The 23199-nt window shown below is 37.3% G+C and overlaps 2 protein-coding genes across 4 annotated transcripts in view; one reads left to right on the top strand and one right to left on the bottom strand.

The window, feature by feature from the left end:
* Positions 1 to 14132, top strand: part of LOC126334741 (chorion peroxidase-like) — a 407382-nt gene extending 393250 nt beyond the window's left edge. For all 3 annotated transcript variants that reach the window (XM_049997290.1, XM_049997289.1, XM_049997287.1), the window contains exons 12-15: positions 4584 to 4702; positions 5274 to 5433; positions 7557 to 8693; positions 9805 to 14132. In XM_049997290.1, coding sequence (XP_049853247.1) covers positions 4584 to 4702; positions 5274 to 5433; positions 7557 to 8693; positions 9805 to 9958 — 1570 coding nt within the window. In that variant the 3' untranslated portion in view covers positions 9959 to 14132. The remainder of the gene's footprint in view (positions 1 to 4583; positions 4703 to 5273; positions 5434 to 7556; positions 8694 to 9804) is intronic.
* Positions 14133 to 19721: 5589 nt separating this feature from the next.
* The window catches only part of LOC126334742 (uncharacterized), a 95735-nt gene continuing 92257 nt past the window's right edge, over positions 19722 to 23199 (bottom strand). The window contains exon 10 of the mRNA XM_049997291.1: positions 19722 to 23000. Within this exon, the coding sequence (XP_049853248.1) occupies positions 22685 to 23000 (316 nt within the window). The 3' untranslated portion in view covers positions 19722 to 22684. The remainder of the gene's footprint in view (positions 23001 to 23199) is intronic.

Genomic DNA, 23199 nt, shown 5'->3' on the forward strand with positions numbered 1-23199 from the left:
TACCCTCCACGCTGTCCTCCAATACGAAATTGGTGATCCCTTGATGCCTCAGAACATGTCCTACCAACCGATTCCTTCTTCTGGTCAAGTTGTGCCACAAACTTCTCTTCCCATTAGTTATGTGATCTACCCATCTAATCTGTAGCATTCTTCTGTAGAACCACATTTCGAAAGCTTCTATTCTCTTCTTGTCCAAACTATTTATCGTCCATGATTCACTTCCATACATGGCTACACTCCACACAAATACTTTCAGAAACGGCTTTCTGACACTTAAATCTATACTCGATGTTAACAGATTTCTCTTCTTCAGAAACGCTTTCCTTGCCATTGCCAGTCTACCTTTTATATGCTCTCTACTTCGACCATCATGAGTTATTTTGCTCCCCAAATAGCAAAACTCCTTTACTACTTTAAGTGTCTCATTTCCTAATCTAATTCCCTCAGCATCAACCAACTTAATTCGACTACATTCCATTATCCTCGTTTTGCTTTTGTTGATGTTCATCTTATACCCTCCTTTCAAGACACTGTCCATTCTGTTCAACTGCTCTTCCAACTCCTTTGCCGTCTCTGACAGAATTACAATGTCATCGGTGAACCTCAAAGTTTTTATTTCTTCTCTGTGGATTTTAATACCTACTCCAAATTTTTCTTTTGTTTCCGTCACTGCTTGCTCAATATACAGATTGAATAAGATCGGGGAGAGACTACAATCCTGTCTCACTCCCTTCCCAACCACTGCTTCAATTTCATGTCCCTCGACTCTTATAACTGCCATCTGGTTTCTTTACAAATTGTAAATAGCCTTTCGCTCCCTGCATTTTACCCCTGCCACCTTTAGAATTTGAAAGAGAGTATTCCAGTCAACATTGTCAAAAGCTTTCTCTAAGTCTACAAATGCTAGAAACGTGGGTTTGCCCTTCCTTAATCTAGCTTCTAAGATAAGTCATACGGTCAGTATTGCCTCACGTGTTCCAACATTTCTACGGAATCCAAACTGATCTTCCCCGAGGTCAGCTTCTACTAGTTTTTCCATTCGTCTGTGAAGAATTCACGTTATTATTTTGCAGCTGTGACTTATTAAACTTTTTCCATTTGTCTGTAAAGAATTCGTGTTAGTATTTTGCAGCTGTGACTTATTAAACTGATAGTACGGTAATTTTCACATCTGTCAACACCTGCTTTCTTTGGAATTGGAATTATTATATTCTTCTTGAAGTCTGAGGGAATTTTGCCTGTCTCGTACATCTTGCTCACCAGATGGTAGAGTTTTGTCAGGACTGGCTCTCCGAAGGCCATCAGTAGTTCCAATGGAATGTTGTCTACTCCGGGGGCCTTGTTTCGACATTTTCTTATAATTCCTTATTCTCAGTAACAGAATATATTGTAGTTACAGTCTGATAATTTCAGAATGAAAACTGTATATGATGGCTGAGATTGCAATACAATATACCCAACAAATAACTGAGGACATTGGGTGCAACTTTGTATGTTGGGTGCAATTACTACTCCGAGATGAAGAGGCTGCACAGGAGCAGTATTCATTAGTGGGATGCAACAAATCAGTCAAAAGATTTGACAAGTAGCCACCAAACTCCGCCACCCCCCCCCCCCCTCTCAAACTGACCTAGTGCTTGAACTCTAATAACCAAAATATAGATGGGGTATTAAAATTTTACCCTTTTTTCTTCTTCCCTTCCTTCAGTGCACACTTCTTTATGAAGTGAAAATTTAAATTTTAATAAGCAGCAGCAAAAAAAGTTGTTTAAGTTACAGCTTACAATTCAACTGAGACGTGTTGAGAATATTAGTTTCATTGAATGTTGCATATGAAAGACAGGCGACCAAATTCTAGTCTCAGTCTAAGATAGTTTAATTTGCCATTTTGGTTCTCAAATCATTTATGATAGAATTCAATTTCTGTTTTGTTTTATGATTCAGGTTGGCATTTGTTAGTGGACTACAAAGAAAATCATTCATCTGTTGAAGTTGACAATTTACTTTCCTACATGAAAGGGAATAATGCAACATAAAATCTGATTTGAAGTTGTCTCTCAAAATTATATAGTACCAGCAAGAGTTTGAACAACATTTTGTCACCAGAATGAAATGTTTATTCTGCAGCGGAGTGTACACTGATATGAAACTTACTGGCAGATTAAAACTGTGTGCCGAACTGAGGCTCAAACTTGGGAACTTTGCCTCTTACTGGCAACTGCTCTACCAGCACAACTCAGCACACATCCCCACAGCTTCAATTCCACCAGTGTCTCATCTGCTACCTTCCAAACTTCACAGAAGCTCTACTGCAGACCTTGCAAAACTAGCACTCCTTGAAGCAGCTCGGTGAGTAGAGCACTTGCCCACAAAAGGCAAAGGTCCTGAGTTTGAATCTCAGTCCACCACACAGTTTTAATTGGCCATGAAATTTCATATCAGCGCACACCTCAATGCAGAGTGAAAATTTCACTCTGGAAACATCCCCCAGGCTGTGGCTAAGCCATGTCTCCACAATATTCTTTCTTTCAGGAATGCTAGTTATGCAATGTTTGCAGAAGAGCTTCTGTGAAGGTTGGATGGAAGGAGACAAGATACTGGCAAAATTGAAGCTGTGAGGACAGGTCGTGAGTCATGCTTGGGTAACTCCAACGGTGGAGCACTTGACTGCGAAAGCAAAGGTCCAGAGTTTGAGTCTTGGTCCAACACACAACTTTAATCTGCCAATTTTAACATTTTGTCACTTTTATAAAGTCATCTTAAGGATTTTTTAATGTTGTTATTGCCAAATTGGTCACTGTTCAGTTCAAATTATGTTTCATGACTTTTGCCACACTTTTGCTTTGCTAGGAGGCCATACATAGGAGACCTTACAGATCTGGCCTGGAGTCCTGTAGTTGAAACTACATTTACACTTCCAACAGCTCCATTTATGAAACATCACATGTTTTGGGAGTGTGCTACCCATCGTACAGAGTAAACGCAGAGAGGTCAATGCCATATCAGCATCAGCACTAAGAAAATGTGCTCTTTAGGACAATTCCTTACTTATCTACCACCCAGGCTTTGCATAAAGTATATATTATTGACTATGTCAGTCTGCTGCATTTCTTTGTTAAATTAAAACTCTCTCTCTCTCTCTCTCTCTCTCTCTCTCTCTCTCTCTCTCTCTCTCTCCCTCTCCCTCTCTCCCCTTCCTCCCTCTCCACTGAGGTGAGGTGATAAATTTCATGGGATATTGATATGCACATAGATATACAGTGGTAGTATTGCATACACAAAGCACATTTGTGGAGCTGTCATTTGTACTCAGGTGATTCATGTGAAAAGGTGTCCAATGTGATTATGGCCACATGATGGTAATTAACAGGCTTTGAATGTAGAATGGCAGTTGAGCTAGACACATAGGACATCCCATTTCAGAAATTATTTGGGAATTGAACATTCTGAGATACCCGGTGTCAAGAGTGTGCCGAGAATACCAAATTTCAGGCATTATCTCTCACCATGGGTAATGCTGTGGCAAATGGCCTTCACTTAACAACTGAGAGCAGCTGTGTTTCTGTAGAGTTGTCAGTCATAACAGACAAGAATGGCAGTTGAGCTAGACACATAGGACATTCCATTTCAGAAATTATTTGGGAATTGAACATTCTGAGATACCCGGTGTCAAGAGTGTGCCGAGAATACCAAATTTCAGGCATTATCTCTCACCATGGGTAATGCTGTGGCAAATGGCCTTCACTTAACAACTGAGAGCAGCTGTGTTTCTGTAGAGTTGTCAGTCATAACAGATAAGCAACACTGCATGAAACAACCACAGAAATCAATGCGGAATGTAGGACAAACATATCCATTAGGACAGTGTGGCAAAATTTGATATTAATTGCCTGTGGCAGCAGACGATGGACGCAAGTGCCTTTGCTAACAGCACAACATCACATGCAGTGCCTCTCCTGGGCTTGTGACCGTACTGGTTGGATCCTAGATGACTGGAAAATCGTGGCCTTGTCAGATGAGTCCCAGTTTCAGTTGGTAAGAGCTGATGATAGAGTTTGAGTATGGCGCAGATCTACAAAGCCAAGGTGTCAACAAGGCACTGTGCAAGCTGGTGGTGGCTCCATAATGGTGTGGGCTGTGTTTACATGGAATGGACTGGGTCCTGGTTACGTTTGGAAACCTTCATGGACTTCGTGTTCGCAAACAAAGAACGTTCTGGGCAGTTTGAGTGACTGATCTGTCTACCCAGATCACCTGACATGAACCCCATCGAACATTTATGGGAAATAATAGAGAGGTCAGTCTATGCACAAAATCCTGCACCAGCAACACCTTCACAATTGCAGACAGCTATAGACGCAGCACAGCTCAATGTTTTTGCAGGGGACTTCCAATGACTTTTTGAGTCCATGCCACATTGAGTTGCTGTAATATGCCTTGCAAAAGGAAGTCCAACACAATATTAGGAGGTATCCCATGAATTCTGTTACCTCAGTGCAGATCTATTATGACAAATGAAGTATATTGTCAAAAAGCAATAACTACATAAAACATGGTAGACTAAACAAACATTTATGTTCCAGTGATACAGATGATATAGACCTGTTTGCTGGTGGCATGGCAGAGAAACCAGTTTATGGTGGTCTAGTGGGGCCAACATTTGCATGCATTATTGCTCAACAGTTCAGTAATTTGCGTAAAGGTCAGTGAAAAATATATTTCTCAGCAATTTTTTGTGACAGCAGACTCTCAAAAACATCTAAATTGGGTATTAGCACAAATATGTACAAATATTGTCAAACATTCTAAGCCAAGCAAGTAAATGTGCAATGTAAAACTACAATGCATTTTCAAATAAACAATAAATAGATGTTTAGCAAATTCATACATTGGTGAACATCATACAAAACATTTTTAATCACAGCCAAACAGATTATTTTAAGATGTTTTTTAGATTCATATTTTTGTAGTGATATTTTAACTATTAGTGATATGTAAACCTGTGTTGGACAGGAGATTAACAAACACGTTCATACGTACAGCACATGTTTGTAACCAAGTTACACATTTCTTTCAACAATAAAAATGAAATATTTATTTTAATCCTGTGTTTTAAGGTGAACAAATGTGGATTATAAATGCCCTTCAGTTTCTTTCATTTAACAGAAAGATAATACAAATGAAGAATCATTGTTTTGTCTGTGTTTTGCTTTTTGTAGATATGTGTTGTCAGTCTAATTTGAGTTACTACAACATTGACTCTGTTATTTTAGGTGACAGATTTTGGTATGAGAATGGAGGATTTGATTCATCACTCACACTGCCACAGCTGCAACAGATACGGCATGTAACGTTAGCTCGTGTTCTCTGTGATAACCTTGATACAATTGATACAGTGCAGCCTTTTGTCTTTCTGGCAGCTGATAATGATCGGTAAATAATACTTTGCCAATGAAACATTTGATCTAGACTCTGAGATTTCTTGTATGTTAATAAATCACAGAAAACTATTAATCATTAAATTACTTTCAAGATAAGATGACTGAAATTTTTATTTTGTATCTTCTTCTACTTCACAAATATACACCTTGACATCACTTGCATTAACAAAAGAATATTTTTTGATAACTGCTATAAGTGCACCATCATTTCTGCAAATCCATAATGTTAAGAGTTCAGAGCTTGATGTAATAGCTATGAATAGCATGGAAGAGGTACAAGAACTAATGGACAACTGGAATAGTGCCAATAGATGGATGAGCAAATTATGAACACATCAATGAACATATCAAAAGAATCTGAGAGCAGCAAAATATGAATAAATAAAAATAGAAACAAATGCAATACTTCATCAACACAAAGCAAAGGTGGTTGTTTTTTCACTTATATTCATAAATGAGATGCCAAAATTAAGAAGTAATCAGCAGTTAATGTCTGCCTGTGGATGATTATCAAAGGAAAATAAATATCTGCTGCAAAGCTCAAAATATTTTTCAATACAAGTAGGTCACTACAAACTGAAATGCAGAGCACAGTTTGAAAGACAACAAAATTTTATTCCACATGATAGTCTACTACAAACTGGACTAGCTGCAAATTATTTTTTTCCATAACCAGCTGGCTTGGACCCATCACAATGCTGAGTTGAAAATGCAACAAACCCGCCCATTGCTCCCAGTGCTTGTTTTTAAGGTGAATTTCCAGTAATAAATAACTCTGTGTGTGTTTCCATTTTTATTTTTATCTTGTGTCCACAGTCTGCAGCTCACAAATCCAGGTATTTTTGATTCTTACAAACTGAAAGGTAGCACAGAATTCATACAGGCTGAATATGATGCCAATATGACTTCAGACCACAAGTTGGCAAAGTAACTGTAACTGCCTTCCCACGTGACATTACGTATAAAATGACTTAGTTAAATCAGTTATTCCAATTTTTGCTTGTTTACTTCTGTTCTGCCACAAAATTTAAATCTCCATAAGGCTTTGTTAGGATAAATGACAACAATTAAAGAGTAATTCACTTAATAATGTTTACCAGTATTGTTATCAGGTGCTCGAGATGGAATCTTAGAGATCAATCAATCTCAGCAACACAGTAGCAGCTACATACTATGACCAAGTTACTTCACACTTAAGTTCATCTTGCTGATTGTCTGCAACAGTTTCACCTCAATGATGCTAATGTCATAAGCAGTTTTAATATACTTGAAAGGTTATGGGAGTTGTACTAGATACAAGATGCTGTTACTGAAATACTGTGCAGTGTCCATGACAGTATTCAGGGTAGTGCCCAAAAGCCTTTCGAGCTGTTGTTACATCAGAAAAGCCTCAAATAGTGGATTTGATTTTAATATGGTCCTTTCATTCATAAGGGTTCAAGAAAATAAATTATACCAACTAGTTTATACAATTCTTTTGATTTTACGTTTCAACATAGGTTTTTCCATTGATTTATTCTTCCCAAATACTTCTCCTTCCAGTTATAAATAATGGCATATACTTTGATGGTAGTATTTTGAAAAAATGGTGAATGAAATCTGAACTTCTTATATTATGTGAAACCACTTTCCTTATGGAGGTATTGCTGGGCCATCCATCTTGAATCTTTCATTTGGTACATGTTAAAACTACAATATTTCACATTTTCTACTTGAAGTACGAGGAGTGATGGAATAAGAATACAATCTTTAAACCCACTATTAAATATGTAAGAAACACAGAATTTTAAGTACAAATTTCACATTTACAACACAGACAAATTGCATGAAGAAGAAATGATTTGTTAGTAAACATATATGATAATAAACTTCAGAAAGTTTTGGGAAAATCCAATTCTGTAAGTTATTTTGATGACAAAACATTAACTTTTTTACTGACCTGTTCAAGTGCAATAACTAGAAATGTATGGTACTTACAACTTCAGCAATTTAGTACAATTTAATGACTTTTGTACTGACTGTTTTATAAAATTTTCAGTTCACTGAATAACTCACTTTTTTCTTCAGTTAACAAAATCATTATGTGAGTCTTTTGTAATTTCTGTTCTTTTACAGGAATAGACATGTACCTTGCCATAGTTGGCATATCCCCAAGTTGGATCTCTCACCATGGAGGGAGCATAACAAGAATGATAATTATGCAGAAGAAGAATACACTCTTGAACTTCCAATCCGTCGACCTGATGACAACTCATACCTCAAACCTCCCAAGAACGGCAATAATTACTACAGTACAGATTTGGACAAGTATAATTCACCCAATCATACAGAGACACAAGGATACACTCCTGCAAATCATTTAAAACCAGACAACATGCAAAGTCCAAGTTATTCTACCACACAGGAAAAATATGGTTCTTCTACAGATAGAGGAGAGATCCTATCAAATTTTAACAAAAAACCTGAAGAACACTATCATCAGCCCAATATCAAGCTCAATGAAGAGCCTTCATTGCATACACAAAACCACAGAAATCCTATACAAATAATTCCTGTTTATCACTATACAACCACACACAGTACTAATCCTGACGACAAAATTTCATCAGCTCACATTCACCCTTCTCATATATCCCTACTGAACACTGTAAACCCTGCTGGAGATAGTAATACAGAGCGCAATGGGTTACCATTCCCTGACTCTCATCTTTCTGGCAATTTCTATGTATCTTCAAAGCTTGATGAAGAGCTGTTCACTACTTCTATGACGTCTCAACAGAAAGAACCATTTAAACATTCCGTACTGCATCACACAATTTCAGAAGGAACTTCAAAAATGGTTACTGGAAGCAATTCATTTCAAGAATACAATTTAGAAAACTCTCAGTCAAGTCCTCTTAAATTACACTTATCTACTACACAGACAGGCCAACGATACAGTTCTAAAAATAACAGTTTCTTACCTCTAACATCAGGTCCTGAAAAGCCATACATAGAAGAAGATTCATCCCTTCATACGAAAGGAACTGATTGTGGCCATAACAGTGCTGCTGATATAGAAACTGATCACAAAGAGACTAATAAGAGTGAAGTACAGAACCGCATTACACATAATTTAACTACGCAGAACATCCCATCTACAGAAAAAGAGACAGCCACACTAGGAGAAGACTCTACAAGAACCACACTTTTGAAATCTAAAGACCCCTTATTCAGCTTAGCAAGAAAGGAAACAGAACTTCCTAGCAGCAGGTTAGTACTATATTTGTCACCGTTATTCAGCTTCTTACACATATTTTAAGTAAATTTTGTGGAAAAGTTAGTTGTTGAACATATGATGTGACATCTGGTTAACAATTGAATTCTTACAGGTAATTAAAGAAAGGTTTAAAAGGGTGAAAAGGATATTGCCACTGTTTTTTGTGACACAGAAACTATTTTTCTCACAGATTATCCTGTAAAGAATTAAAAATTGCACACATCATGTGGACCAGCTAGGTGAGAGAACGTTATAAGCAGCAGCCTGGTTGGTGAAAAAGAGACAGAGATAGGAAACATCTTTCACCATCAGAACAAGACACAGAGGTGCTTTGGAAATGGGTAAAGCTGGAAGATTTTATATACAAGTAACTGATATGTCCATTCGGTTCAACAGTTTACCTTCTACTGATATTCACCTATTCCCACATACATGGAAATTTGTGACAGGATCACAGTAGACAGATATTTTTCAGACACATACAGTTTAAATCTACTCACTGGAAAAAATTTTGACAACATTCATCAAGCTAAAAAGGAACTCTTGAACATAGTATGCAGTCATAGTTAACATAATTGGCGTTGGTTCCGTATGGTAGGCATCTATCACCATGTTTGAAACAGTGATGAAGTTATCTGAAACTTCATTATGAATGCTTGCCACTCAAAAGTTATCAGCTAAGTGTACAGTGCAAGTGACATTGTATACTATGAACTGTGTCTTAATCATTTGTTGTTGTTCCGTGTTACCATCACAAATGCTACCTAAAAGGGAACTTTGTTGAAAACTAAGTGTGTTCCCCTATTCTTCACACGTACAATGAAAGCTTTTGGAAGCTCAATAACTGAATCCATCTTCTTCTATACCTAAATGTGAAACAACTAAATTCTTCTAAACAGTATGACAGAGATAGATAAGTTAAGTGCAGAGTGACAAATCTGAAATGACTTCACAACTTTTTTTTCTTTTATTGCATTAATACCACACCTGTTACTTGACAGGTTAATAAAATGCTCATCATTATGCTATCTGATTGCAGAGATATCCTTAAAATGCCATAATGGAAGATCATTTAAAATTTTGTTTTTTTCAATGTTGATACAGGTTGGGGGATCTTTGTCCAGAACATCTGCAGCAGGAATTTAATGGTGAGATCCCACTACCAGCCAGTGATCCACTGTCACTACAGGAGTTCCCTCAACCTTTGCAAGAAAATTATGATATGGTAGAGGAGGAGTCAAGTGCACATGGATCCTGAAAACAGTGCATTTTCCTAATTTTTACTATCATCATGAAGTGAAATTCACCACAACATATCTATACATATCACTTGACTGATCTCACATTTTCAGAAAAATAAACTGGATCTTTGCAGATAGATGGAGTAATAAGAGTACAGTATGTGTCAAGGCTGTGAATTTTTTAAATTTATATCAATATTTGTCCACCACAATTGTAATAGTTCACATTGTCAGTTGTTTCAACACACAGTAATCATAATTGAGACAATCAGCCATATTAAACGCATAACTTACATTGAAAAAAACTATGAGGCACTGAGTAATCATATATTGTCCAATATATGTAAAAAATTGCAAGCTACTATTGCAATGGATTGAAGGAAAGACAAATATTATTACAGAACTGGTATCCATTATTAACTGCATAATCTGTGGCTTAAAAGACCTTCATATGACAGACACAAAATATTCAGTAATGACAGAAAAGTTTGTAATCTATCATGACTGACACTGGAATTATACTAGACATCTTGATACACTATCTCCTCTGTACCTACTGTTTGCAAAAACAAGAGCAGGGGAAAATAATCTTATAATATCAGAAAAGGGATCTGATGACCTTGATGTTTCAGTCAATGTTAAAAGAAAGCGAACCTGAAGAACACAAATAAAGAAGAGAGTTAGTACATAGATAGATTAAAATAGCAGACTGGAATGTATGTATGTATAAAAAGTCAAATGAAGTTTTTGCTGTTGTACTGTTCAGTCCAAAGAGGGATTGATGCTATCCTGTCCAAGCCTTTTCATTTCTGTGTAACTACTGCAACCAATATCCTTCCGAATTTGCTTGTTGTATTAATCTCTTGGTCTCTCTCTACAAGTTTTGGCTCCCACACATTCCTCCAGTACTAAATTGGTGATCCCTTGATGCCTCAGGATGTGTCCTACCAACCAGTCCCTCTTTTAGTCATGCTGTGATACAAATTTTTTTTCTCCCCAATTCTGTTCAGTACTTCCTCATTATTTACATGATGTACCCATCTTTTTGTAGCACCACATTTCAAAAGCTTCTATTCTCTTCCTGACTGAACTGTTTGTCGCTCTAGTTTAACTTCCATACAAGTCTACACTCTAGACAAATACTTCCAGAAAAGACTTCCTAACACTTAAATCTCCATTCAGTGTCAACAAATTTCCCTTAATTTTATATACACTCTACTTCAACCATCATCAGTTAATCTGCTGCCCAAATAACAAAACTCATTTACTACTTTAAGTGTCTCGTTTCCTAATCTAGTTCCCTCAGATTCACCTGATTTAATTCGACTACATTCCATTATCATTGTTTTGCTTTTGTTGATGTTTATTTTATATCCCCCTTTCAAGATGCTATCCATCATCTTCATTTACATCCTCTTCCCTCTCTATAATATTACCTTCAAGTTTATTTCCTCTGTATAGCCCTTCTATATATTCCTTCCATCTATCAGTTTCCTCTTCTTTGCTTAATACTTATTTCCCATCTGAACTCTTGATATTCATACACCTGCTTCTCTTTTCTTTAAAGGCCTCTTTAATTTTCCTATAGGCAGTATTTATCTTTTAATGAATATGAGTAGCAGAGAGAAATTATATTACACTAATCAAAGTACGAGAAACAGCATGAGTATTTAACAGTTACTAAAAAAAAATGTCTTGTGCTTCGAACCACATTTATTTGATGCACTTAATTATTGTAGGTGATGCAATAAAATGTCTGAATCAGGTAAAAGGTGTCTCCCATATGTACTTCTTTGACTTTATATCTGCATTTTTTTCACACTTATGGAACTGACTTCAAAGTTCACAGCAATTTTATTCTCAGGTCAGTGAAATCCTAGCAGCTCTTGATTCTCTATGTTTTTTGTATGGCCAACTTGAACTCCCCACTTGCCTGTTGCATCTCTGGTAACTAGTCACAATGGTTTGAGCACTCCAGTTCAATTTCTATTTTATGTTCTAGATTTATGACTAGTTAATCAGTTGATGAATTGATCCTTTATTGTTGTTTAATGCATTTTACCCTGCTTTCTTGTTTCTGACTACACATATATTCAGAATACAATAATAACTATTTGAGATAGATGATATTACTACAAAATATGTTATCTGTTTATACAACTACAATGTTTCAAATCAAGTGCAACTTTGTGATCAACTTGATGGTTTTTTATTAGCCAAGTTGGCTACAAATATGTCCACTCTGCAAGTACTGAATTAATCTAATGGCAACAAATGGAAATCACAAGTAAATTTTCTCACAAATTCTAGTTCAAAGGCAAGAAGTTATTGCTTGTTTTGTTAATCAGCATTTGGATCACCAACAACTATAACAACATGGGACATTCCACAACTATCAGAAAAGTCCAGTGAAAACATGAGAGACCCAATGATAAAACTACAGGTATGCAAATAGCCATAAATATTAGATCAACCAAAAACAAGGAGACTTTAGTCAGATTACTCATGTAAAAATAAGATAAATTAGTATCAACATCAGTCTTATGAGACTGTCACACACAGTGTATCAACTGAATAGTTCTCATTTGTAGCATGTTATGAATGATTTAAATCACATCAAAATTGAATATGGGCTGGAGTAATCAGGCATAATTAATGGTATCTCACAAGCTACCCATATTGTGCAAGAAAGGATACCTCCCTCATCATTGACATTAGCCTACTCACAGAACACACAGAATCTCAATGATTTTTCAATCAGGAGACCATAGAAGTCAAGGAACTTGTTCAAGTCTGCCCATCCACTGATCAACCTACCGTGCCCTAAGTCACACTTGATCACGCATAAAGAAATATACAGATATACCACTTTACATCTCCCAATACAAATCATCCACATAAACAGTTAATGTGTTGTGTGCTACACTAGGTCAAAAAACTTTCAAGAAGGAACTCCCTCCCTCCCCCCCCCCCCCCCCCCGCCCCCCACCAGCAGTTATAACGGGCAGTCTCACAATTTGGAAACAAAGCATTTCCGGACCCATGTTTATCTCAACTTTCTCTTGCTTTTATGTGAGGAATAAAACACCTGCATATCATCCATTACGTTTCATACAACTTACATAATAGTTGATCACAAGCCACTTGATTAAGGCTACCAATTTAAATTTTTGCAATCAACAAAATTATTTGCTGTAAAATTTTCTATGGCAGTTCTTAAAACTCACATTTTCTATCATTTCATGCAAATGGCAGGATGATTATTTTAAACAGGACCATGGTTGATTCCTCCTCCATTCTTATCTACCTCCACCTTCAAATGCCTCAGTGTTGATGGGACATTAAACCTTCCACACACTTCACTATAACCAGTAGTATTATTCAGTGGCACGATAAATGAGCAACTGATAATAGTGAACTGAAATATGTGACTAACTCTAGCAAAATTTCATGACCTTGGTACTGACGATATGACAAATGACATCATTATGCAAAAGTATAGTGGTACACGACCTTACTGACTATCAGAAATAAATGAAATGTAACAATATAAGGAAAAGAATAGTTGCTACTCATCATATAGCGGAGATTCTGAATCGTAGAAAAGCACAAGAAGAAGACTGTCAGAAAGTTAGCTTTCGGCCAACAATGCCTTTATCAAAAGTAAACATCATACACACACACACACACACACACACACACACACACACACACACCACTCACCCATACATGGCTGCAGTCTCTGGCAGCTAGACCTAGAAATGTAATCACTTCTGACAATCAAAACTTTGACTGAATTAATGTGGCCGCACACGCACACACACACAAAACTCTGTACAACCAACAAAATTCAGTTCAAGGCAATTGTTGAATAAAATAGGTAACATCAAAGACTTCATAACTATCAAGATGATGAGTGACTCACAATGATACAGGATATTAACTGACAATAAAGCACACCAGCTGGGATTTCTCAATTCTTCTGTCTCAGTGCCTTATAGTTATGAAAAACTTTTTGTGGTGGGCTAATAAATAATTATTATATTTGTATCACTTTGTACAGTATACAATACTGAATGGTGTAAATAACTTTATTAGTAAGAGTGGCATGGAAATAGAACTAGTCAACCAATATTGTAAAAACTGTTGTAAGTTCATAGATTATCAAATAAAATGTTATATTATTATTAAGTATGTCTAATTAAGCCTGTATCCCCTTATTTACCTCGCATGCCCAAAATAGTAGTACCTTTAAGTTGAAAATTTTCAAGTCTTTTCCATCTACGTGCTACTACATAAAACCAATTATATCATGCCATGTGTGTTTCACCTTTATTTTGTGAAAGAAATCACAACTGATCTGAAATCTATACATATTATAAATTAAAGTCATCACCCATGTTTTTCTATCTGCATGTTATGACTAATATTCATGGTTGTTATATGGATTTTGATACAATTTTCATTGATAAATAGCTTCATTCATGAGGAATTTTTGTGTTTATAGTTGATTGTTTATAGAAATGGTAAGTGTGTAATATGTGTTTTGTTACTTGCACCCTATTTAATTGGCTTTTGGAGTGATATCTTGTGGTAATGATGAGAGCTACAAGTTGGTCAGCTACAGAGGAGGCAGTTATCTGACAGGGAAGCAGCAAATGACAGCTGTAGCTCCAGAGAGCACCAAAATTCGACTAGAATCTTGTAAAGCTGTTGTTCTGATCCCAGTCTCTTGAAATTTTGTTAGTACATAACTGAGAATGTGTGTGTGTGTGTGTGTGTGTGTGTGTGTGTGTGTGTGTGTGTGTGTGTGTGTGCGCGCGCGCGCTGTACCACCCCATTATACAGCTATGTTATGACCTGTATCAAGACTGGCGAAACTCATCACAGAAGTATAAATGGAAGATGGTTAATTGTGTTTAGAGACTTTTCAGTAGTCTTAGGACTTCCTATCATACTATTTGTGATCACCTTCATGAGATTTCTTCATGTGTTGATTGTTCCACCAAATGTATTCCCTTCACATAAAGGCACACTTGGTTGAGCTAAATTAGTAGTTGCGTACTGTAAGAGGACCTGCAAACAGTGAAATAGTGTCTCATTCACAAATGGCTCTTGAAGAGCAACTCTTGAGACCCATCCAACTGGTATGCCACAGGGACACATTACAACTCTGCCACCTATGTCTACATCTGTATTCTGCAAGGCACTGAATATTGGGTCAACCATATGTGTCACAGCAAGTTGTGAGGATGAGATAAGAAGGCAGCTCACGCTAAGGTGAGTGGTTATGAAGAGGCTCACCAATATAGAGCACAGCAGAGAGATTATGAACAGTACGAAGATCTAGCTTGTTGAAACACTCACGTTTTTGGTGGTTTTTATGGTTGTGCACTATGGATCCTTAAGGCAGAGGCAAGCATGCACTGACACCCTTGAGTATTAGTGCTGGCATATGATGCTGCACATAAAACTGCTGAAATAAAAACTGTGCCCTTTGTTAAGCTAAGTAATATCTTCAGGCATCTTTCTTCTCATGTCAAACAAAAAATTCGCGAGTTCTTTGACCACATCATATGAAGAGATGGAGAAAATTCAGAAAAACAACTACGGAAGGAAAGATCGAAGGCATTAGAATGGTTCGAATGGCTCTGAGCACTATGGGACTTAATTTCTGAGGTCATCAGTCGAGGTCATTAGACTGAAAGGGGGTAGAAGCAAGCACATGGAAGATCTCTTATTCACCTCTTAAGCAGGCACTAGGATAAGCTGGTGACCATTAGGGGTGGCAACGTTATGTTCATGGGTTCACATCACACAGCAGTGAGTACAACTTGTTCGTGGTGGTGACTATGACAATGTGACACCCGCACAAGGAGCGGTACAACCACTTTGAAGATGGCCACTCATAAGAGGACATCAAATCATGTTAAGACTGGCCCTCAACAAGCCAAATGACAATCTCATTGAATAAGTGTAGACTTGGTTCATGGAAAAACGTCGTATCACAGTACAAGAACTTGTGCAGGAGATAAGCATTAGTTCGGTACATTCAATTTGGACTGATGATTTGTGCAAGAGTAATGTGTCCATGACATTCTTACTGGAACTTCTGACAATCGAGCAGAAGCAATGCAATTCTGTAAATTGCACGGGATATGCTGGACAATGAAAACAGTAACCACTTTCGCAAAACTATGGCCCCAGTCAATGAGACATGAGTTCATGGGTTCTACCCAGAAACCAAGATCCAGTCATCACTGTGAAAAATCTGATGTCCTGGAAGTCAGACGAAAGCATGACAGATTCAGAGCATTGTTGAGGTCACACTGACAGTTTTCTTCGACACTCAACAGTCGATGCATCATGAGTACGCACCACAAGGAATACTACCAGGAGGTTCTTTATAGCCTTTGTTATGCTGTGTGGTGCAAATGACTGAATCTGTTGACAAAAAGAACTTGGCAGCTAGATAATGATAACATACCTGCATATTCTGTGCAACTGATTCATATTTTCCTTACCAAACACAGCATTCCTACTATTAGTCAGCTTTCCACCAAGATGACTCTGTGTGACTTTTGAATATCCCCAAGCTGAAAATGCCTTTGAAAGGAACATTATTTGTGTCAAGAGCAGAAATCACGTAGAATGTTGTGCCCCGGCTCCTCACCATTCTAAAAGATAAGTTCACCAAAGAGACTACTTTGAAGAGGATGAGGATTCTGTACCTACAAATATTACTTACAGTCAAAGGTTCGAAACTTTTTTAACACACTTCATGTTTTTATATAATTCTGAGTGTTGGGTACCCCCTTGTATAGTGGGATTAAAATTGACTGATTACATTTCTGCATGGAGCAAGTGGAAGGGAGTGTTGTTGCCAGCAATGCATCTAAAATTCCATGCCTACTTTTCATGTGAAGTAATTAACCGGCCCTATGGTTTCACAATTGTTGTCCAAGTGGCAGGGAAAAATCGTCACTGCCCTCTTCTTGGGACCCGTAACTGGAGCTAAAGCCAACAGGAACAATAATCTTTTAGATCTAATCTAAATCTCTCCTGTTTCCAGCAGATAAGGTTCATGGAAATGGCATGACACTTCATTGAGTGTCACTACCATCATCTTCTGACAAAGCGATGAAACGAAGTTTTGGTTATCCTCATACAAGCACTGAAGGAGGAGGAATAGTAGCATTAGGAGTAGTAGTAGGAAGGGGCACTCATGCTTGTCCTCACTACAGGATGATCCTTCTCATCCTGGAGTCTCAGTGGGCTACCCATCCTTCTCATATTCCTCTCCTCTCCAGCAAAGAAACTGGTAGTTTTGAAAACTAGGAAAATTTTAAACTTTTATATGGGTCTAGTACTGCACATTTTGCCTCTTGATGGTAAGTAACGGCCATGAAGAATTTCACTCAGTCCATTATGTAGCACGTGCTTTTACAAGACGGAGATAACTGAAGTAAAAACTTGGGTAAAAAATATACCGAGTGCATAGAAGTGATATAAAAGCACACACACAAACACACACACACACACACACACACACACACACACAGACTGTTTCAAGTAATAGGGTGAACAACAATAAAACCTACTGATAAGATATATGAAGAGACATAGGACTAATAACAGAAAAATATGTCAAGTGGCACATAATTCAAATTCATAAAATTATTCCACATACACTGCCTGACAAAAATGTGAAGCATTCTGAAAGGGACGAGGGTACGAAATTGAACATCACAAATTGAGAGGGTATGTGATGTTATTTCAGTGATTACAAAATTGAGTCAAATTCACAAATAACTTGGCAGCATACGCCCAATTATCAGTACAATAATATGCCCCACCTGGCCTGGATGCTCACACTGATTTGGGTGTTGTATCCTCTACTGAGGCAAGCTGGCCAACAACTATTTGCAACTAGTCCTTGATATCCCGGATACTGACACTGTGACAGAATTGACCTCAAATGTGGTCCCATACATTCTATTGGGGACAGATCTGGGGATCTTGCTGGCCACGGAAGTAGCTAAAAACAACACAGACAGTTCAGACATGTGCTGCATGGAGGAGCAGTGTCCTACTGAAAAACGGTTCCACAATACTGCCACATAAGAAGTAATACTTGCAGATTCTAGATGTCCATGACACATTGTTGTACAATCACAGTTCCCTCTATCAATATCAGCCACAACCTAATAGCTCCAAACGTGCTGATTACAGCAACACTGCTGTGCCTGTCCTACACATTGGAACAATGGGACTGCTCACCATACTTTTCGATGAGGGTCAGCCAGAGTAGTGCAGAAACATGATTCATCACTGAACACAACATGATTCCATTCATGCTTCCCGGTCACACACTCCAAACATAGCTCTTTATGCTGTGGTGTTAATGTCAGCCCAGGCATGAGATGGTAATTCCCTAGTCCACCTGGTGTTAGTCTCTGAGTAATGGTATGCGACGACACAGAATGTTAGCAGGAGTCCATTACTTTTTTTCAGACTGCAAGAGCACAAGTGTGGATGTGATGGATTAAAACTTGCTTGGTGCACAATATGGCAATCATCTCTTGAGGTGTTCAGATATGGTGCACTGGGACCTTGATGACAAATATGTCTGCCCTCACATTCCCATGCAATCCAACATCAGGCCACTGTCACCTCTGAATGTCCTACAGATCTGTATAATGCACGATTCAACCAGCCAGTCAAATGGAGATCCACAATGAGGCCACTTTGAAACTCTGGAACATAATGATAATGCTGTCTCTCACAAACACGTAGCATCTCTTGTCCTTCAGTGATCACTCAATGTCTGGCACTGTTCATACCCTATATACACCCTACCAGGCCTGATAACAATAGTAAGCAATGAACAACACTTATGTGTCTGGTGACTCTTCTGTCACAGAGAACTGAAACTCTTAATCATTTACATATGTGACAATGGTCTATGCGTGTCTGAAATTACATTGATACCCACCCATCTCTTCTTATATCTTTTGATGATTGTCCTGGTATGATTGATTACAATAGTGAAATCGCTTAAGGTTTCAGTTAGAGGTTGGAGAGGTATTTGCATATGCACATTAGTTTCTAGTGACTTTCGTTGTGGCTTTGGTTGTACATACTTCATGTAAGCAGTTTCACTGTAGCTCCCAAAACCATACAAATACAGTATGAAACTTTTAAAGAAGAAAAGAAGAAGACAATGAAGAAGAGGAGGAGGAGGAGAACACAAAGAAGAAAGAAAAGCTAAGAATTTTAAATTTGGCCTTTAATCTCTTTTCACTGATTTCTAGCATGATCAACCAGCAATCGGTTTAAATTTTTTTAATCTCTTGTGATAGCGGGGAAACTGCAGATCACCTTTTCCCTTTCATTTTGAGCCAAAGTGCATCCTCCCCCTGCGAGTCGTAATGGACATCCAAAATACATGCTTCTCTCTATCCTCCCATGTTCAAAACATAACATTAGTGAATATAATGGTATAGATAAAAAAAATCTACTCATGAAGTGGCAGCAGGAGAAACTACACACAGAAGATGATGAAATATGCAAGCTTTCAGAGACAGTGACTGTTTCTTCTGGCAGAAGGGTTGAAGGGGAAGGAAAAGGGACAAAGGAAAACATATGTTAGCTATGGTTGTGTATTAAAGTGGAAGTAATTCACACCACTCTACAAGCAGCAGTCCATATTTGAATTATCAGAAATAATCAGTCTTCTGGTGAGAGACTTGCTTGGACAATCAACAGAAACTATTCATGTCCTGTACAATACTTTTTAATTTTCTTTTCATTTAACTTATATTCTTTAACAATGAATTAACAAATATAAAGTTTGTACATATCAACACTGTGAACTGGGATGATTTCAGAATGCACAGTCATATTAGTCTACAAGAAATTCCCTGTATCCTCACACTCATCCTTGCTATTGAGTCACATGGTCTTTACTGGCACATCAGCGTAGGCACTGGCACAAATTAAGTACACAACTGAGGGTTAATTTACTTCAGCTTGAAAATTACAGTGATGTTCACCAATCAATTCAGTTCATCAAACTGTAACACAAGTTATTGCATCTGTTCATGAAAGGACAACTGGCCACAGACAATTTACCAGCAAAATATTTAAATAAATCATAAAATAATACTGTCGTAAAACATTTTAGCACAACGGACAACACAAATAAAGAGCATCTTTGATAATTACAAATTTAGCAAATTAACACCCACACAAAATAAATTAAAATACCAATGTCAACAGACATCACAATTACTTCCAATATACAAGCAAGAAAACAGATTATTATTTGCAAGTAATAAAATTTCAAACAGTGCTAGGAATACAAGAGAACTCTGAGTACTATGGGATAATTTTCAATATATGAAGTATCTAGATCTAAAACATCAACAACGCATAGTAGCAAAAAGTTAATAACAGCAAAGCACAAAGATGAGTCGTAACAAACATTTCCTGAATTTTATATGAAGAAATAAAAATTATGGAGGAAACTAACCAGTAACTTATGAGAGTCATGAGAGATAAAATCTGAAGTATTAAACAGTACTACAAACAGAACTCATGTTTTTTTAGTAAATAACACCAACCAAAAGAAATCTTTGGGAGTAAAACACATCAAACAAATATAGTCTCTTTTGGTGAAAATAACAAGTAAGTAGCTTGCTGCAGTCTAGTTCTGAAATGAACATATTATTCTGCTGGTTTCTGAAGAAAATTTCATCAGAAAACTGTTGTTGTTGTTGTTGGTGGTGGTGGTGGTGGTGGTGGTGGTTGTGGTGGTGGTGGTGGGAGTGAGGGACATGATTATGGCGAGGAGGAAGAGGGTGAAACAAAATGTAGACATATGGCCTATTTCTCTCAGATAGCACCAAAAAGGTCATCCTCATTTGATAAATGGTTCAACAGCGTTAAACTCTCATTTTGTGAGACACCGCAGAGATGACTGGAATCCAACCCAGAACAATGATATAGTTCACAGATTAGGTACTTAATGCCGCCACCACCACTCGTCCCCTTGTCAGTCAAATAATGGTGTAAAAATTCCATCCATAACGATAATTCAAACCACATACCTCTGAGCTGAGAACCATCATCGAAGTGTGCAAAGTGATCTTTGCTATATGGGGAGGTTTAAGAAAAGTTTATGATGCCAAAATCATCAAGTCAATAGGAATTCACACTGTGTGTTGGGTTGGAGGGTTGTTTGGGGGAGAAGACCAGACAGCGAGGTCATCGGTCTCATTGGATTATGGAAGGACGGGGAAGGAAGTTGGCCGTGCCCTTTCAAAGGAACCATCCCGGCATTTGCCTGCAGCGATTTAGGGAAATCACAGAAAACCTAAATCAGGATGGTCGGACGCGGGATTGAACCGTCGTCCTCCCGAATGCGAGTCCAGTGTGCTAGCCACTGCGCCACCTCACTCAGTCACAGTGTGTATTGACTCGCAGAGAGAGGTTGTGAGAAAATTCTTTAACTTCAAAATTCGAACAATGAATGTATGTATTTGTTACTGTTTATGTTATTATATTAAATAGAGGGATCAAACTGAGAAAATGAGAATATTTCGAATATTTTCTTTCCAGAAATGGTTAAAACACAGTTATCTTTGGAATAGTAAGTAAATTTTGCACGTAAAATTCATACTGGATGAATATAAAAGTTTTTGTAAGATAAAGCTGTGAGAGAATTGCATATCTATATGAACATTGTCATATACACGAGAGAAAGTGTTGCAAAGTTCAATTTCAGGTCTGTAAATTTATTTCTTATTTACTATGGATCAAACATTACATAGCCTTAACCAAAATTTCAACATAATATGGTTTACTTTCAAAACTTGGATAAAGCACCATATTTGCACACTTTTCTTAACTGTCCACAATCTCCCAATTTTGACAGCACTTTTAAAAAATAAACTCTGGCTTTGGTCAAGTGGAGTCAATAAAAGCAGTGATTGACACTCTTAAAATATCAGGCTCTTCCGAGATGGAGAAGACATCCTCAGATGTAAATTTCTTTGTAACAAATTCAGGAGTCTGGGGAAGTGTGAGCTGAGAATGTTAACTGTTGTGAGTGGGCAATGATGAATCACAGGATATACAAAAATAGTTCATTAACAAAATTTAAGACTGCAGGAAATTAAAATATACCATTAATTACAACATGAACAGAGACAATTCTAGCTTGTGAACCATACTTACACACAAATTTGTGGTTATATAACTGATGCCAATAATTCATCACAAAACAAATTCACTGACAAGGTAAGGGGCAAAGAGAAAGAGTGTATAAAACATCATTTTGCTGTGGTAATACAATATGACAAAGACAGCATATAAATACAATTGAATGTAGCCATTTTGGAATGAAACTGATAAAATGACAGTATCGGATTACTATTAAAACACAGAACGGTCTGCTGAACACACAACATCTAAATTATATACACTATACAATCACTATACAGGATAATCATCTGAGCAGCACAACTTATAAGAGCTATACATACGAGGCAACATAAAAAATGTCAGAGTACAAAAAGTTACAAAATTATCAGCACATAAACATCTTTCTTAAAATCAAAGAAAGACTACCACAATAATTTACAAAATTACAAAGTAAATGTCACCACTATGCACAATTGCTATGACCTATCAGTTTGCATGATATAGTATGTTCATGCTTAAATTTGACAGACACATTATCATGAAGATGAGTCATCAGATTCTTCTCGTGTGGTCACAGTTTTGACCATATGCTTAGCCACAGAAACCATGTCCTCATGCATGAGAGCTGAATAAAGTTCACCAAAAGTGCAACTGCGAGGTTTTCGACCCTTCCACTCAAGTAACATCTGATACGCACATTCCCTGAAGCCTATGGAGTGATGAGCATGTTCCAGATTTAGTAATACCTGCTCCTCAATGCCCAATGTACGACCAAGATTGCGCCAGTCCTTCCGAACTATTTTTGATGAAATCTGCCAGAGATCCTTATCACTCAGCTTACGTGGATTTTTTCTGTCCAACAGAAAAACATCAGAACATTAGGTTTAAAGCATTAGAAATAAAACAACGAACACATTACAAATGTAAGAAACATTCGGTCTAAATGAATATATATTATATCTTTTTTCAATTGGCTTTTGCAAACACAGTAAAAAATAAATATTCTTTTCAGTCGCCCAGCAAAGTCATCAATCTTAAAGGTTGAACCCTG

Source organism: Schistocerca gregaria, chromosome 2, assembly GCF_023897955.1.
Source record: "Schistocerca gregaria isolate iqSchGreg1 chromosome 2, iqSchGreg1.2, whole genome shotgun sequence".
In the NCBI taxonomy this organism is placed as follows: Eukaryota; Metazoa; Arthropoda; class Insecta; order Orthoptera; family Acrididae; genus Schistocerca; species Schistocerca gregaria.